The following is a 16,901-nucleotide window of genomic DNA, read 5'->3' on the forward strand; positions in this document are numbered from 1 at the left end:
ATTAAACACATTAATTGTAACGACACTGTTCAGGAAACAGCGAAAATTACAAAATTATAAAATGATTAGTGATAACTTATATAGTTGTAATAAAATATCCAATTAAACAGTTTGTTAAAGTAACTATGACATTATGAAAGTTGCATTTATGTTTCGTTTTCCCAGCAACAAACACTATTATTGTGAAGGAAAAGCACTCGTCTGTTTCCGGTTCTGGCCTGCCTGACGCAGTTGCACCCCTTCGCTTTTCCTCTGCGGTGCAACTTGCCACCACCCACTCCAAACAGTGCGGAAATACCCAAATGACGCACTTGAAAGCAACAAGAAAATAGGTTGTGAGTGGGAGAGTCAACAACATAACTTCAGGCTTTAGTCATGAGCTGGAGAGAGTGTTGGACTGGAAGCAAAGAGCCATGTCCCAGGCACTGACAAGTAAATACACACGTAGGGCTCCTCCTACTTATGTTTATAAATTGTTATTTGTACTTTACTTTATTGCTTCAGCTGAATAAAATCATAAAATAGTCATAAAAACAGTTTATTTAAAAGACTCCGCACTCATACAATTCACACTGTGACCAGAGGAGGGCGCTGTCAGTGAATAAATCAGCATCTGTACTCATTAGCTCTCATCACTGGGCGTTTGTCCCCTGATAATATTTAGAGACTGGACCTTAAATATTTGTTGTCTTTCCCATAGGATTCTTCTTTTAAAGCTTACTTTGTGTCAATCATGACACAAAGTAAGCATGAATACCAAAAACATCTTAGTCAGATTGTCATGTTCGTACAAGTCTGACCAGCTGTTGCAAAAACTGTCACCTGAGTTAATGAAACATATTTTTTTATTTTTTTAAACATGATTCTTATATTGTAATTTCGTGGCAACCTGTTGCAGCTACTGCTTTGCTGATACCTTCAGGTGCTGTCCGATATTACAGATACGGGTTGAGAAAACAACAGCAACGTGCAATTAAGAGGGTGGGACTTGTCCGTTACATTGTTGTATTAATTGTCATTGTTTTCCACCGGTTTGCATTGGGGACCTTTAGAGTCTAAACTTTAGACTCTAAAGTAATGCAGGTATGTCCGTGGCTCTCAAATGCTGAGTGCATGCTGGGAAAAGCGTCACCAATTGAGATTCGTCCAAATATTTTCTGAACCCACTGATCCTATTCATGATGGTGGCGTTTCTGTTCGCGTAACGTTTATTCATCATGTCACTGTTATATTGTATGTTACTGTTGGAAACATATTTACAATAAATGATATGAATATTTGTCTCCAACAAGTCATTGATTTTTTGGAAATTAATGGAGAGGAACGACTCTATGCACAGATGGACAGATCTAGAGGAGATAGATCTACATATCAGGGTATGACTATCATTTGAAAAAACGTACAAGGCCATGTATGGCTATCTTCACAACTCTCCGCGCTCTGTGATAGAAGCTAGAGTATCCGAGGTGCACTTTAATGCAGCACAAGTAGTCCTAAACGGGAGGCCCGTGAGTGGGAGGAGGTCGGCGGTGCGTTTGAGTGCAGTGAGGCGGTGCCTGCGCTGCCTGCTCCAGACTGCGGTGGGCAGAGCTGTTTTGCTACAGAAATGGCGGAGGGGGAGTTGGACGTGGACTCGCTGATTTCCAGGCTTTTGGAGGGTGAGTTCGCAAACCATCCTACCTTCATATCATCCTGTTGTTTGCGGCTTTAGTCCGCGAGGATTGTTTCAGGCTGGCTTTGACTCAAGTCGACGAGAAGTAGGCCCGCTTTAGAGTTCCCCGGTGTATCAGTAAACCGGACCAGTCCCGTATGTTGGCTATGAAATCATACCTAATGGCACGTGAGAGTTTTCATAAATTAAGTTGTGAGAGTCAAAGTGTGGGTTCGCGGTTGAATCAAAAAGTTCTAGTTCGAGGACTGTTTGTAATCCGACCGGTCGAGTACACAACCCCAACCTTAAAACTAACTATGGAGCATTATTGTAGCTTTGACTAATTTCGTCATACTTGTAGTACACTAATGATGTCATCATTTTGTCATGCAGTGCATAAAACACCAGATAAGAAGCTTTTACTATAGAAAAACCTCGAACAAAAATAACCAGCTTTTCACAACATAACGCACCGGGGTGGGCGGCGGCAGCTCGTGCTGTCGGTCAGTCCCAAAAGTTGACATTCGCTTTAAAACAAAGGGCAGCTTGGTGAATCAAGTATGCCGAAAATTAAAGCACAACTGTTTGGTCTCTGGAGACACCACACATCGGGGTTGTACTATGTTTATCTACCGTTTGCCCTCAATCGTGAGGAGAAATGTCAAGTTTTCAAACGGGATTCGGCACAGGGATGTCAGCTGAAGAGAGGGAGACACGTCCCGGGGTTATGGTGTTTATATGGGAATGGTGTTAATGGTGTTTACACACACCACAGGCCGTGATGATATCCCACTTTAAATAGACCTGCAGAGTTTGTACCCTGTAAGCATTTCAAAATGTTTGTGTTGCTCCATGTATTTTGTAATTGCTTATTCAGTGAGTTGGAAGATTCATCTTATGAACCATACCCAGACTTTTAAGAGTTACCATTTCTGTTAGACACAACAGTTATCCTTCAGAGGATTTAATATTAATGTAACTGTGGGCAGATCATCTCCTGAGCTTCATCGTCATGAAGAAAATGAATATTTCATCATTATATGTCACTGATTAAATGAGCGGCTGCGGAGGACAATAATTCAGAAGAGTGCCTGTACTTTCTTTCCGTCTACTCGGGCATGTAACACTCATATTTGGATATAATTAGTGTTGTTTGAGACTGCACTAAAGTAACTTCAGTGCTTTCAAAGAAGTCACTGTTTTCCCACACCATTACACCATTGCTAAGGGTTGGGTGTCTGTGGGTTCTTATCAGTGCTAAATAAGGGACCCTGACACCAGTGGGCTGATCCGTCTTGCCTTTCAGTCTCTGGATGACATGGAGACACTGTCCCTCTGGCCGTGATCGGTTGTGAGTCCCACGCACAGATTCGGTGTGCATGTGAAACGTACACAGCCTTGACAGCGTGGGCTAATGAGTGAGCACCGATGTGCACCAACGTGTCAGTATAAGCTAATCGTCTGGATTGATTGGGACCGGTTACATAATGCTGCTTGTTGTGTGTGTCAGCTGAACAGTAACTGAGCCTGGGGCTGGGCCGTCGCTAGTTAGCTGGCTGGATATTCAGTGCTTTTTTTTCAATGCTGCGGCTAGAAAACCCTCAGCGGAGGAAATTGGTTGGATCTGGCCCTAAAGTCTTCCAGATGTGAACTGTGAATACATCCAGCCATCCATCTCATGTCAGCCACTTTCTCTTTCCACTTACTGCTAGTTTGTATCCGGCTGGCTCATTTGTGGTGTGAAAATACCAACTGAGAGGCAGGCTCTACACTAATGTATAACAAGGCTCCTGTACAAGTTCCCGAATGCTAAATGTCGTTAAAGAACTTTGCCAAAACACGCTGTTCTAAAACGAGTGGAGAGTGATCTCCACTTAATCACAAGTGAATTTATTCAAATATTTTGTTCACAAACAACAAGTGTAATATTGATCTCTTTCTTCTGCAAAAGATGTAATCAATCGGTATCGTATCAGGAGGCCACAGCCTGACTAATGCTTTCAATTTAATATGAGGACAATCAAGGCAAACTGGTGTTAGTCACAGTAGGAGACTTATTTTTTACGGGTAATTGGGGGCTATTCGGGTTAAAAAAAAACTGAGCATTTACCAGGCGGTAACCTCCGGTTCTGACGAGTAAAGCCAGTGCAGAAGTGTCTTCAACTTGCATTCTTTCTAGTGTCCACCAGGGGGCGACTCCTCTGGTTGTATAGAAGTCTATGAGAAAATGACTCTACTTCTCTCTTGATTTATTACCTCAGTAAACATTGTAAACATGAGTTTATGGTCTCAATCTCTAGTTTCAAGTCTTCTTCAATACAGCATGATGTTCATTTAGTAAACTATGGTCCATTTAGAGTCAAACAGACCATAAAGCAGAGTATGCTTTAGGGCGGGGCTTACTGTGATTGACAAGTCGCTGCTGCTACCAGAGCCATGTCTGGTGCGACTACATCACTCATCCTCATTCCAAATATGGTAACTTCTGATCATTGGTTGCAAAATAATACAGTCATGAATTTGCAAGAAAATCGTATGTATGTGTGGACCAAACACAGGCAGCAACACCAAAAACACACTCTCAATGTCCCTCGTGTACCAGCCTGTCTTCATAAGGGCTTTGACCTTTCAACACCACAAAGACCTCTCACAGGCTGTTCCTTACTGAAGGAACCTTGATCTTCATCAACTCGGTTTACTTCACCAGATCACACCTTTACTAAATGGCCCGTCAGTGGCTGTCTCCTGGCATTCATTTCAACAAGCGCTAAAGGTTTTCACGTCGCCACGCTACGGACTCATTTAGTCTCCTCTGCAGGAATCAAAAGAGCTTCTGCTTCAGGGCGGACAGGAGGTCCTTAAACACTTCAATAGGAGGTTGATCTCTTACTTCTTCAGTGAGCTCTGGTGCCAGTCGGGAAGCTACGCACTCGTGCACACAGACGAACATGCACAGCCCTCTGATCTCCTATTAAATGTCAACAGGCACAGCTGTCCGTGGTAGAAATTAACTTACCCTTTTGGTGACACCCACGGGGAGGTGAGGGGGCTCCTCTCCAATGAACATTGATGTGGTGAAGTGGCTTTTTAACTCGGCAAATCATTACCACTTACATCAGTTTTTCAGTAAAAGGTTTGAATAGATTCACGCAGGCAGAGGACCAACTAGCAGGACCCCATTGAACTGTTGTTTAGCCTGAAGCTACTGCAAGATATTTTAATGAGTTTCCTTTTAGTGAAATGCTCTGACTGAATTTGAGTTCCCTCTGGTAAACAGTTGCACAGTGTATATATATGTCTAGGGCTTTTATTGTGAAAGGTAAGCTGGCCTTTGTCAAGGTTGAAAGGAGCAATAAAGTTTGAAGTTTTGGTTTGGACTATGAAGCCTCCGTGTTGGGGCGTAGGGAGTCGTTTTAAAGTTTGGTAACAAACCTAAGTATTGGACGAATTGTCATCATGTGTGAACATCCAGACACACTCGTGCATACAGTGCAGTTTGGTGGAGGGGTTGACAGTAGTCTAGGCGACAGGCTGAACCAGATCAACTGACAACATGGTTTACAGTCACCGCGGCCTCCTCGGTGACCTCACAGCGCAGATTTTCTAGCCTCTCTGGTTTCATTTGTCACTCTGAATACAATGACTCGTCATTCGCTGTCTTGTGAGTCACAGTATAACGGTAAGCAGCAACACAACGGTGTATGGATGACCTTACCAAAGCCATTTGTCTGTAAATAAAATGGCATTAGTACTGTCTCCCTATATGTTGATATTATGCAGTCAGAGTGGCTACGCTTGTCCAGTCCTGTCACTGGTTCACATCTAAAAGCTCCGTTCCAGTGGGCTCTAACCAGGCGGCACCTCCGGTTCTGAAGAGTGAAGCCAGCGTGGAAGTGTCTTAAATGTGCATTCTCTCTAATGACCAGCAGGGGGCGACTCCTCTGGTCGCAAAAAGAGGTCCGATTGTATAGAAGTCTATGAGAAAATGTCCCTCTTCTCACTTTATCTCAGTAAACATGAGTTTATGGTCTCAATCTGTAGTTTCAAGTCTTCTTCAATACAGCATGATGTTCATTTAGTAAATTATGGTCCATTTAGATCAAATAGACCATAAAGCAGAGTATGCTTTAGGAGGGGGGCTACCTTGTTATCGACAGGTCGCTACCAGAACATATACGGCTTCTCTACGTCACTCCTCCACAGTCCAAATATGGTCACATCCGTTCACTCGTTGCATAAATCCAAGATGGCGACGGCCACGAGGCTTGAAAACCGCAGTCCACAAACGTGACGGTGACTACGTCCGCTTCTTATTTACATTCTATGACTAACATAGTCTGGGCACGCTCACAGCTGGGACAGTCACGGCGCGATGCCTTAGTAATGTGAGGCCTATCGTGGGATTCATCTCGTATGAGGCCGCTCAAAGTTGTAGAAGCTCATCCCCAATGCTAACAAGTGTTAGTGTAAGGTGATGAAGGAAACATTAAACGGTTATGTGTCTGATCACCGGGGTGAGAAACAATCAATACGTCACGGCCACATTACACAGGCTCTGTGGGAAAGCAATCCGTCATCTGCTGTTGTAGTAAACTCTCTGCAGCGTGTTTCACATTTCACAGCAGAGTCAGAGCTGACGTCGCACTTTTCACCATATTCATAGAAATCCTTCAGTTGTCTCTACACAGAGGACGGCAGCAGCAGCATGCCTACAGCAGGACTGTCCGTTTCCTCCCCTGTGTATTACAGGCCCCAGTCAGCTCATGCTAAGCTCACACTGGCCCGGGCTTTAGCGACAACAGGCCCCTCTGTCCGGCCCTTTATGTGGCACAATCAACCCCGCGGCCCCATACAGCCAGCGAGAGCGGGGGAGGCGGGATGGAAAGTTTAATTTCGGAGCCATTACAGTTAATGGGCGAAGACGCCAGCCAAGCTGTAACCCAGTATGAGAGCATGACATCTTTCTAAAGGCCATTTCTCTCTCTCCCTCTCTCTGTTTACCTCCTAAAATTGGAATTGTCGCTGACATTTGAGCGGCGCTTTTTTGTTTTGGGACAATCTGCATCCACTTACCACACTGCAGCCCGATGCTTCATTCTGTAATATGTGAGGAATCATGAAGGCATGATCAGGGCAACGAAAGACAGACTCCATGGTCACTTCTAGTGTGGTTTTCTACAGCAGGGCATTTTGAAAATTGTACAGATTGAACAGAGACTTACTTGACATTATTGTAAATAAGAAAAACATAACGGCTTCAGTTTCCTCTTTGAAAGGGCTCTTTTTGCCGTGTGTGAGAGAGAGAGAGAGGTGCTGGCAGGTCTCTGATTGGTCAGAATTCCTCAACGTTTTTCTGGTCTGTGATGCGTTTTCGGAGCTTTTCTGTAAGCTGCCACTGCTGAGCTGAAAGAGTTGGACAACAAATCCAGTGTTGTGCTCTCATGACACGCCGTGCGTTGGTGTCACCCTGCTGCTGCGCTGCGTTCATGCTGCTGCCGTGGCATTCTGTTGTGGAATCAACAATGGTGGAGCCTGTGTGGCGGGGGAGCGTTCACCCCCTGGCACCGAACGTGGCACAGAGGAGCTCACCCGGGCTTTTCAGCTGCCCCCCCTCCTTCTATTCACTCCCTCGCCTAACCATGTCTCCCCCACTCAAGCTTCACTTTCTCCCTACGTTGCTCCCGTTTTTCCTCCCCTCTCTGCTGCCTCCAGTTTGTTTCTCCCCTCTCAGTTTCGTCCTTTCTCTCGGCCCCACAAAGACGGCCATTCACCCCGTGGCCCTTAAAGGCGAACAAAACGTCCACAGAAATGCCATCGCAGTTGGGATTTCTGCCTCGAGAGTCGCTCCCGCGCTCCTCGCCAGAGTCGCTTTGTGCTGCTCCTTCACTGAGGGGTCAGTGTTTTCCATCGGCCCCGTGTGGGAGAGGGTGAGATGGAGGGGGGGGGGGCTGAGCTGCTGGCCTCGTGCCCGGTAAGGAGAGAATGGATGTGGAGGGCTAAAAAAGGGTCTGACGGGGCATGTTTATTGGTGCAGCAGTGACTAAAACATGCACACGTCACACCTGCTTACTATTCATGGCTCCACTTGACCCGTGGGAAGTTCTTTTGGAGATGTTTGCTTGTTAATGAGAGAAAATGGGTTTTCACTTCAAGTGAACTTCAAGTGAAAAATATTAAAGCTGCACCTATCAATATTTTTATGTCAACATCGGTAAAAAAGGACTACATGTATTATGAGAGCTGACTAACCCACAGAATTTTCTCCCGACTCTGCAGTTCCCGTCAGCTCGACGTAGTGTTTCAGCGTCTCTCAGCTCATCGCTTTGGTTTTTCCGGCCTGCGGCCTAAATCGTTTGATTCCCCGCTCTCATCAACTTTGTTTCCAGCTTTAGCTGTCAGCTGTTTTTTGCAAAAAAAACTGAAATCTCAAATCCGCTCTCTGTACACAGTGACGGTGGACAGACAAAAGTTAGCTGGTGAACGTGGTGGAGCATTTAGCAGCTAAAGAGGCGGATGTTCCCCTCAGGAGTTGGTGGAGACTACAACAGGGTGGGAAGGAGACTGAATACTGGACTTTCATTCCTCACGTGACCAGGAACTCCTAATGAATCCTTAGGTTGTCTGTTTGTGCTGGATGGGCTTTGTGGGAAACTTTACATTTCTTAAAGGGACAGTGTGGCATCTAATTAAGATCTATGACATCAAATAGTGCAGCAGCTGAAATACAGGAATGAAATGTGATATTAAAAACATAATACTGGTAAACTGAGTGAAGCGTAAAAGTGCAGCTGACAGCCGTCACGCTGTGGTGGACCTCCACTCGCTGGTCTGCTTCTCTTTCCCTCCCGAACAACAACAGAGCCTTCAAGTGCTCCCTCTATGTCCTGACCCACAAGCTCACTTCCTCCATACAGCAGCGCCCATATACGGTAATGCCTTCAAGAAGTAATCCGTCTGTCATGCCCTTATCTCTCCCTCTGTCTGGCTCTAACACACAAGCGAACTCTGCTCCTTTTAGATGAGCGGATCAAAGCGGGACCTTCTTGACCCCTCGGCCACGTAGCTTGCGATCAGTGAAGTAGAAGAAATGATGACTCTTACTTATTTAAATCTTAAATCAGCCGCAAAGCAAGTTAGTTGGATTGTGAGTCAGGTCTGTGTGTGTGTGTGTGTGTTTCTACACGCAGCACAATGGTGGGTTGGGCAGAAACCAGGAGATCCTCCCAAACGTGTAGCTGGACCTTGTTTCTGAGCTCAACCCCTGTGACACAGAGAGGCGGTGGGGCGGTAGTGTTACTGCTTCTGACAGTTACATTGCCCTCTTATACAAGTTTCATAAAGTCTTCTAAAAGAACGGAAACGATTCGTCATTTCACAAGAAAAATCAGCAACTATTGTGGCAATCATTAAATTGCCAAAACGTCAAACATTCAGTGGTCACAGTTTTTGGTGCTCTTCTTATTTAGTTTTGTTGCAAGCTGAATATTGTTTTTTGTGGTTTTGGGCCGCTGATCGTACAGAACCAGAAGTATCGATACATTTTAATATGGTGATGTTATGTTTTGTTATACTGTATTGATTTCTAAATGACCTTTCCTCACTTCTTCATTCTATCACATCACTGATGATTATTTAAAAAAATCTCCCGGCATAAATCTTTTGTGAAATACTATGAGAGTTTTCCTAAATAATCTCATTAAATGAACCGTTAGGACCGAGCTGTTTGGGTCTGTGATCCGTCTGGAATGATAAAGACGTCGCCGTCCTCCTGACGTCAGCACGGTTCACGGGGCGAGGAGGAGGACGACGACCCGGGAGTTCAGCTTCAGCCAAGAATGCAACTTAACGATAAATAGATAAAAGAGGAACGAGGTCAGAGGGCAAAGCAGACCCCAAACTTAAAAGCTTCGCCAAACCGACGCACGCACCGGACCAAATTAGGAGACGTGAATCAGAACACGGAGAGCTTTCTCAAGGAAGGACATTTCCTCAAAACCTTCCCGATGAACCAGCTGGGAAATGCCAGCGGAGCGACCCTGGTTCCCTCCAGACCATAGGAGGCTGTCGAGAAGGGAAGCTCAACAGCTGGTTCATCCTCCCTGCTGCCACAGAATGAGCAGAGACGCTGAGCGCTGTGCATCTGCTCAGGTTGTCCGTCATCGTGCGAGTCTCTTTGGATTGTGTTTACGTGTACGCGATGCCTCGGGGCGTCAGGAGAGTACAGCACATCGTCAGTCAGCCAAACTCTCAATCTAATACAAGCAGGCTGCAACTCAATTTCACCTTTGAGTGTAAAAGTGCTCTCTCAGAAAATGGAGCATTTCCTGTTTGCATTTCCTACCTGAAGAAACGTACCTGCACCACCCTAACGTTTAGAGTCCTGCACAGACCAGACAGTGTTCTACACACAGAGAGGCTCGTACATCGCTGCTCATAGTCAAATAATGAAGGGCTGTTCCAGTGATTTAGTATTGCACTTGCAGTTAGGATGAGAGGTCTATTATTTTGCGTGTGTGTGTGTATATGAGAGAGTGGTTATCCCTGCAGAGAGAAATCCAGACTGCTGGGCAAGAGAGGAATGTTGTCAGATGCACTTTGTGTTAGTATGCAGGGCGTGGGTTGTTGGAGATCTGCAAATCAGCCCCCCCCCTCCCCCCCTCCAGCAGCTCCACTCACCGACACCTTTCACGCTAGAAATTGGTCTTGCTGGGTTGCCATGGTGATCGGATGTGGGTACCACCTCTCGTTCCCTCTCTCTCTCTATCTCTCTCTCCTCACTGGGGAAGCTGCAATGCAGTAGTGACGGAGTAAAGGATGCTGGGATGCCCCCCCACAATCCCGTAGTGACACGTCAAGGTCACTCGATCAATGTGTATGAAAAAAAAAATGATGAAAGGGGATCCTCCCTGGCAAGTGAGGTGCGTGTGTGTGTGTGTGTGTGTGGGGCCTGTCAGCTGACCTGCAAACGCGTCATCACAGAGCTGAAAGGGGGGGGGGGTGAAATCAACCTCTCGACAGTCGACACACACGTCTCAGTGGACAGCCTGTGTGTTGTGCTCTCAGCTGCTTTTGTATTCAACACGATGAAGATGTCTTTGTGGATTTGAACCTGTGGAGTCCTTCACACGCTCTACATACGGTCCTACTGATCAGAGGCGTTCTTAGCGTTAACTCCACAAAGCCTGATCCAGTCACAGATAACGGGACCACCAAGGTGTTTGTTCAACAGATCCGTTAACCCCGTGCGTTCCTATAAAAGGAGGCGATCGGCGCGGCAGTCGCTCAACATGGACCGATGTTCATCTCAAGAATATGAAAAAATGATTTCAACAAAAAGCAAGAGAGGAATGCTGGCAGAACATTACTAGTTGTGTAAATATAATATAAATTAATATTAATATATATATATTTTAAAACCTCATTCAGTCTCCATGTCTACCGTTCATGTCTAACACACCCTACCGCTCTCAGACAGCAGAGTTAAATGTTCAGAATTGACAGGAATCACTTTATTATATAATATTATCTATGATGAATAAAACCAATAGACCGATAGTCTCTATTGGCTGTAATACCAGCAGTGTAAAGACATAATCCTGAAAGGTAACCTGATCGTTTGAGATAATTATACCGCATTTCATATGGAAGTACACTTCAGCCCCAAACTCTGAACATAAACCGCTTCAGGTTAGGTGTGCGGCATAAGTTACCATGGCAACCCACTGGTCTGGCCTCGTGGTTCAGCCCTCAGGTGTGACCGCAGGGTGTGTTTGGCTGAGGAGGAGGAGACACACACACACACACACTTCTTCTCCTTTATATATTTGTCCTGATCTTTTGAAAGATGAAATGGGTGTAATGTTGTTGTATTTATTGTATATATGTTTCTCTCCTCCACTTTATGTAGCACACTAAATGAAAGTACATTGGGGAACAGTAGTGAGGCTTTCATTTTGATTTTAAAGCTCATGCTGAGTAACATCATTATTAAACATCCACAGTAGCAGTGACTTTATGACCAGTGTTATGTGCATCTATCAGAGACGTACTGTACGTGCTCCTCGTCATGTGTCCACAGTGACTTTCCCTTCTCTTCGCCTCAGTTACCCAACAGGAAGTCTCCAAAACACTCCCAACAACATCAACAATACCCACATTAGCTATTTCCGTCCTCTGCCTGTTGCCTAAACCCGGCCTCCCGTATTTAGTTCATGTGTGCACTTCTGATGATCAACAGAGTCCCCGAGAAGAAGATTTCAGGGAATAAACGCGCTATGACTGTCCGGCAGCCTGGATGACTTTGTTAAAACACACGCGTACCGTGACCCATTAACTGTATTCCGTCCCTCCACCAGTGCGAGGATGTCGTCCAGGGAAGATCGTCCAGATGACGGAGGCGGAGGTGCGTGGCCTCTGCATCAAGTCCCGGGAGATCTTCCTCAGTCAGCCCATCCTCCTGGAGCTGGAGGCCCCGCTCAAAATCTGTGGTGAGTGAGCTCCCGTTCAATCTGGTTCTCCTCCGCTGCAGAGTTCACTGTCGCTCACCTCCCCCCCCCCCCCCCCCCCACAGGTGACATCCACGGACAGTACACAGACCTGCTGAGGCTCTTCGAGTATGGCGGCTTCCCTCCAGAGGCCAACTACCTGTTCCTGGGCGACTACGTGGACCGGGGGAAGCAGTCTCTGGAGACCATCTGCCTGCTGCTGGCCTACAAGATCAAATACCCCGAGAACTTCTTCCTGCTGAGGGGCAACCACGAGTGTGCCTCCATCAACCGCATCTACGGCTTCTATGACGAGTGTGAGTGCTCTGCTCGCGTGTCGGGGTGCTGGAGTGGAGTGTCTGTCGTTTTCACTTCCCATTGTGGTCGATGTAGTTCTATTATGTAATGACCGGACACACTAGCCTGTGACCAGAACGGTCGACTCCTGTCGTAGGTTTAGTATGTTTTATGCACGTTTGTAATCCCGAGGGGTTAAAAAAAACAAAAATGAATATCTGAATATTGGGGTCCAGCCTTTGAATAGACTCGTTAACGGGGGGATTTGGTGAACAAAGGGTAAAGAAGTGACACTTTTTATTCTTTAAAATGGATCATTATCACTTGGACATACTGTGATTTTTAAATATGACAAAAGATATTAAAATTAACGTTGTAGCTGCAAGTATAAAATAGACACAAACCTGCAACAAAAGGGTTCTGTTTTTGTAAAACAAGAGAAATAACGGAGTGTAAAGTCATAAAATAAGGGACATTATCAGAGTAGAACCAGGAACACGGTTCCTCTTTGCCACGAGGTGTGCTGACTTGGCGTCTCGCTCATTTCGCAGGTAAACGCAGATTCAACATCAAGCTGTGGAAGACGTTCACCGACTGCTTCAACTGCCTGCCCATCGCTGCCATCGTGGACGAGAAGATCTTCTGCTGCCACGGAGGTATTCACGCTGACTAACCGGTCGGTAGCAGTTCGTACCGGGAGAGCCCGATCCAGTTTGTGTTGCTCATGTTTTTGGTTTTTGCAGCATTTCTGGATTTTAGGCTTTTTGTCCTCAGCGTGGGGCCGTCTGTCTAAACTCCCCGCTGTCCTCTCCTGTCATTGTTTAACACCATACGCGACCTGGAGTATGACGGACACAGTCCGTGAACCTTTGTCGGCTCTCAGTATTTGAGGTTGACTGATGTGAATAAATGGGTCACAGTAAGTTCAGTCACTGATATGGAGATTTATATTTAAGGGGATGGTTTTGTGTCGCCCACAGGTCTCTCTCCCGACCTGCAGTCTATGGAGCAGATCAGACGCATCATGAGACCCACAGACGTGCCTGACACAGGTAGGTCAGCACACACACACACACACGCACACACACACACACACAGAGCAGTGTTGCCACTTAAAGAAATAGAAATAGATAAATAGTACATTTGAAATAACCACAAGGTTTTAAAGACTAATAGTGACGATTTCACACAAATATCGAAGTGATGACATTTTGGACGGACGTGAACAGGACTGGTAATTCTACAACGGTCTCTGTAGCATTTGGGTTTTAGGTTAATTTAGTATTCGAGGCTCCAACTAACGATGATGTTGTTCCGATTGATCTGGCTATTATCTTCTCGTTAAATCATTCGGTCAACGAAATCTGAGCAAATGAAGAAAACTGACTTTTGTTCCACCATCACTCCCAACATCCACAGACATCCAGTTCACCATCACACGTGGTGAAGAACAGCCTCGATGTTTCAGCTCCAGCTGATCCACTTGTGATGCTTAGTATGCTCTGGATATGCCAACTACCAAATACGTCCTTTCTCATCACCTTCTGGCAGCTTATGGTCAAAACTAATGTGAGCCCATATTTATCAAGCTTCTCAGAATAGGAAATCAGCCCCGAGCAGCTAAACATGCTCAGAGTGACGCAGCTTTGGTTCTACTTTTAGCCCCAGGAGTGAAAGCTATTCATCTACTTTCTTAACTTAGGGAATGACTCCTATCTGCTGAAGATATCGTATGAGAGGAGAGATGTTCATCATGTTGATTATCTATGACAATGAGGTTATTAAAAGATACTGGGATTCCATTCTGTGAGTCCAAGTAAACCAGTGGAAGTGAGTCTTTGCCCCCTCTTCACTAAACCTGGTTGTTCTTGTCCTTATAAGGCCGCCAGTGTTCAGACCCTCTCAGGTCCTCTTATGGTCTTTCAGGGAGACTCTGAGAGTCCAGAGGAGACTGAGTCTGTATATACATATACGCAGCCTTGGTGTTTTAATACCTAGCATACTGTAAATGTGACATCCAGGTGACTTCCAGCGGTTAGATGCACAGCTGAGCACATTGTTTAATGCTGTGACAGAGTTGAGGTCACGCATGGAGATGAATCTCAACAGTAAGTTGTATTTAATTCTCTGTTTTCTTTCCTTCTTCCTTCCAGGCCTCCTGTGTGATCTGCTGTGGTCTGACCCTGACAAGGATGTCCAGGGCTGGGGAGAAAACGACCGCGGCGTCTCCTTCACCTTTGGAGCCGACGTGGTCAGCAAGTTCCTCAACCGCCACGACCTGGACCTCATCTGCAGAGCCCACCAGGTACGACACGCACACCCCCCCCTCTATGTGACCGATGAAACGCATTCAGATTCAAACATCCATCCACCTATTGGTTTAAAGTTGAGCATCGCTGCTGACAGAAGTCCATGGTGGTGTCTATGTAAAAGCAGTTGTTCCCTGACTGACGGTGCCGTGTGTCTGACGCCCCCAGGTGGTAGAAGACGGTTACGAGTTCTTTGCCAAGCGGCAGCTGGTGACTCTGTTCTCAGCTCCCAACTACTGCGGGGAGTTCGACAACGCCGGTGGCATGATGAGCGTGGATGAAACCCTGATGTGCTCCTTCCAGGTGTGAAGCGACCGCAGAGTACCGACATGGTCGTGTGAAAGTTATCACGCGCTGACACTCGACATGCAGAAAATAGCACCACTTATTTATGTGTAGTGTGAGGGTAAATACATTAGTTCACTTACCAAGGTGTTTTATTTATTTATATATTTATATATATATTATAATATATACACATATTTATTATATATTATACTATTTATACACATTTATTTATATTTTCTATATTGTTATAACTTATATATATTATAATATATATATTTAGAATTTTTATATATATATATATAGGAAAAATACAACTACTTACTAGAATGATCCAGAGAGACATTACATTAGTCTGACTGAAGTCCTCCATCTGCTTGTTCATTCTCAAAGCATTAAATAACCAGTCCGCCCAGCATCTCTGTCCCAGTATAACCAGTCCACTCAGACTATAGTTTACTAATATTAATTTTAAAAGTACACAGATACATGACTTTGTTACAGTAATGAGTACATTTAACAGTGGGACCAGGTTTAGTCCAGTTGGGAGGGATTTCCTGGGTGCTTTTATGACATAAACACAACAGAGCGTCCTGTTATCTCTGTCCGTTTCCTAGATCCTGAAGCCATCTGAGAAGAAAGCCAAGTACCAGTATGGAGGGATGAACTCGGGTCGGCCCATCACTCCTCCCCGCACAGCCCAACCCCCAAAAAAACGATGAAGACGGACGGAGTGAGCAAGAGAGAGGGGGGGGGTGATTTTCAAAGATCGTCTCCTGTTGGATTTCGCGACACAAAATGAGTAAAAGCAGCAGACTGCAGAGAGGGCAAACAGACGAACAAAACTATTTCAAAAGATGCACTCAAACCTGTCTTTCATCTTCTTTCTTATCTCCCTCTGAGCTGCTGTCGCACTCTCTTCTTCTCCCGCGATGATTATTTTCTCTGCATTTGTGTAACATTTTTAAAACACTAAACAAGGGTGTCATTCTGTAGCATATCGGAGTGTTTTTCTTTTGTCTTTTTGTCCTTTGCTTTTTATTTCTTGACGACAGAATGACAACTAGTTCAGTTTACCACATCTCCTTACTCCCCTGCCTGTACACACACACAACAGGTATTAATGATGACTGCTGGGTTTTCAATAAATAATACAGGAAATGAATCTGAATGCTCTGTGTGGTTCTTCAAGGTAGAACTACGGAAGCCCAGAGAGGCAAGTCCTCAAATCAATGCATTAATATAGCAGCACACAACTATTTGCAATATAAAAGATGTAGAGTATTGTCTACCTATCAAGTTGCACTTTACATCCATGTCTGTCTAATCACTTCATCATTGTGTGTGTACTTGTCATAATTAGAATATCAAATCTTGAGTTACAGCCAAAAATGTGTTTTGTGAGGTCACAGTGACCTTTGACCACCACATTCTAATCAGTTCAAATTTCCAGGTGGACGTTCGTGACAAATTTGAAGCACCTCCCTGCAGGCCTTCCCGTACCTTCCTCGAGGCATGAAGAGGCGGCTGCTAACGAGTGGCTACATGGGACTACAAAACGCCATCACAGCAACTAGTCCGCCTATACACCAGTGGCGTAGTTTGTTTGTAGTCCTGATGTTTTTTTACTCCTGCCAATTGCATTCATACTTAAAAATAAATCAAAAACGTGGTATTCATTTGTGACGATTATCTTGCTGAACAAAAGGTGTAAATAGTCTTTCACAGAAACTGCTCTGAAACACCTCCAGTGTGTGGAGTCCATATCGGCCCTTCACAGCAGCAATGTTGACCTGTACGGTACAGCTATCCATAGTTCTCCTGATGTAAAGAACAATAATGTGCCCCCCCCCCACCCTGATACTTTAATACAGA

General features: G+C 45.2%; 1 protein-coding gene across 1 annotated transcript; it reads left to right on the forward strand.

The window, feature by feature from the left end:
• Positions 1–1,498: 1,498 nt before the first annotated feature.
• LOC142946042 (serine/threonine-protein phosphatase PP1-beta catalytic subunit) lies at positions 1,499–16,191 on the forward strand. Its single transcript, XM_076087075.1, has 8 exons — positions 1,499–1,658; positions 12,007–12,138; positions 12,222–12,452; positions 12,984–13,088; positions 13,413–13,484; positions 14,586–14,737; positions 14,910–15,044; positions 15,644–16,191. The coding sequence occupies exons 1-8, from the start codon at positions 1,607–1,609 to the stop codon at positions 15,746–15,748; spliced, it is 984 nt and encodes a 327-aa protein (XP_075943190.1). The 5' UTR covers positions 1,499–1,606; the 3' UTR covers positions 15,749–16,191.
• Positions 16,192–16,901: the final 710 nt, after the last annotated feature.

This window comes from Anarhichas minor, unplaced genomic scaffold (assembly GCF_050575085.1).
Source record: "Anarhichas minor isolate MPS153535 unplaced genomic scaffold, ASM5057508v1 ptg000009l, whole genome shotgun sequence".
NCBI lineage: Eukaryota > Metazoa > Chordata > Actinopteri > Perciformes > Anarhichadidae > Anarhichas > Anarhichas minor.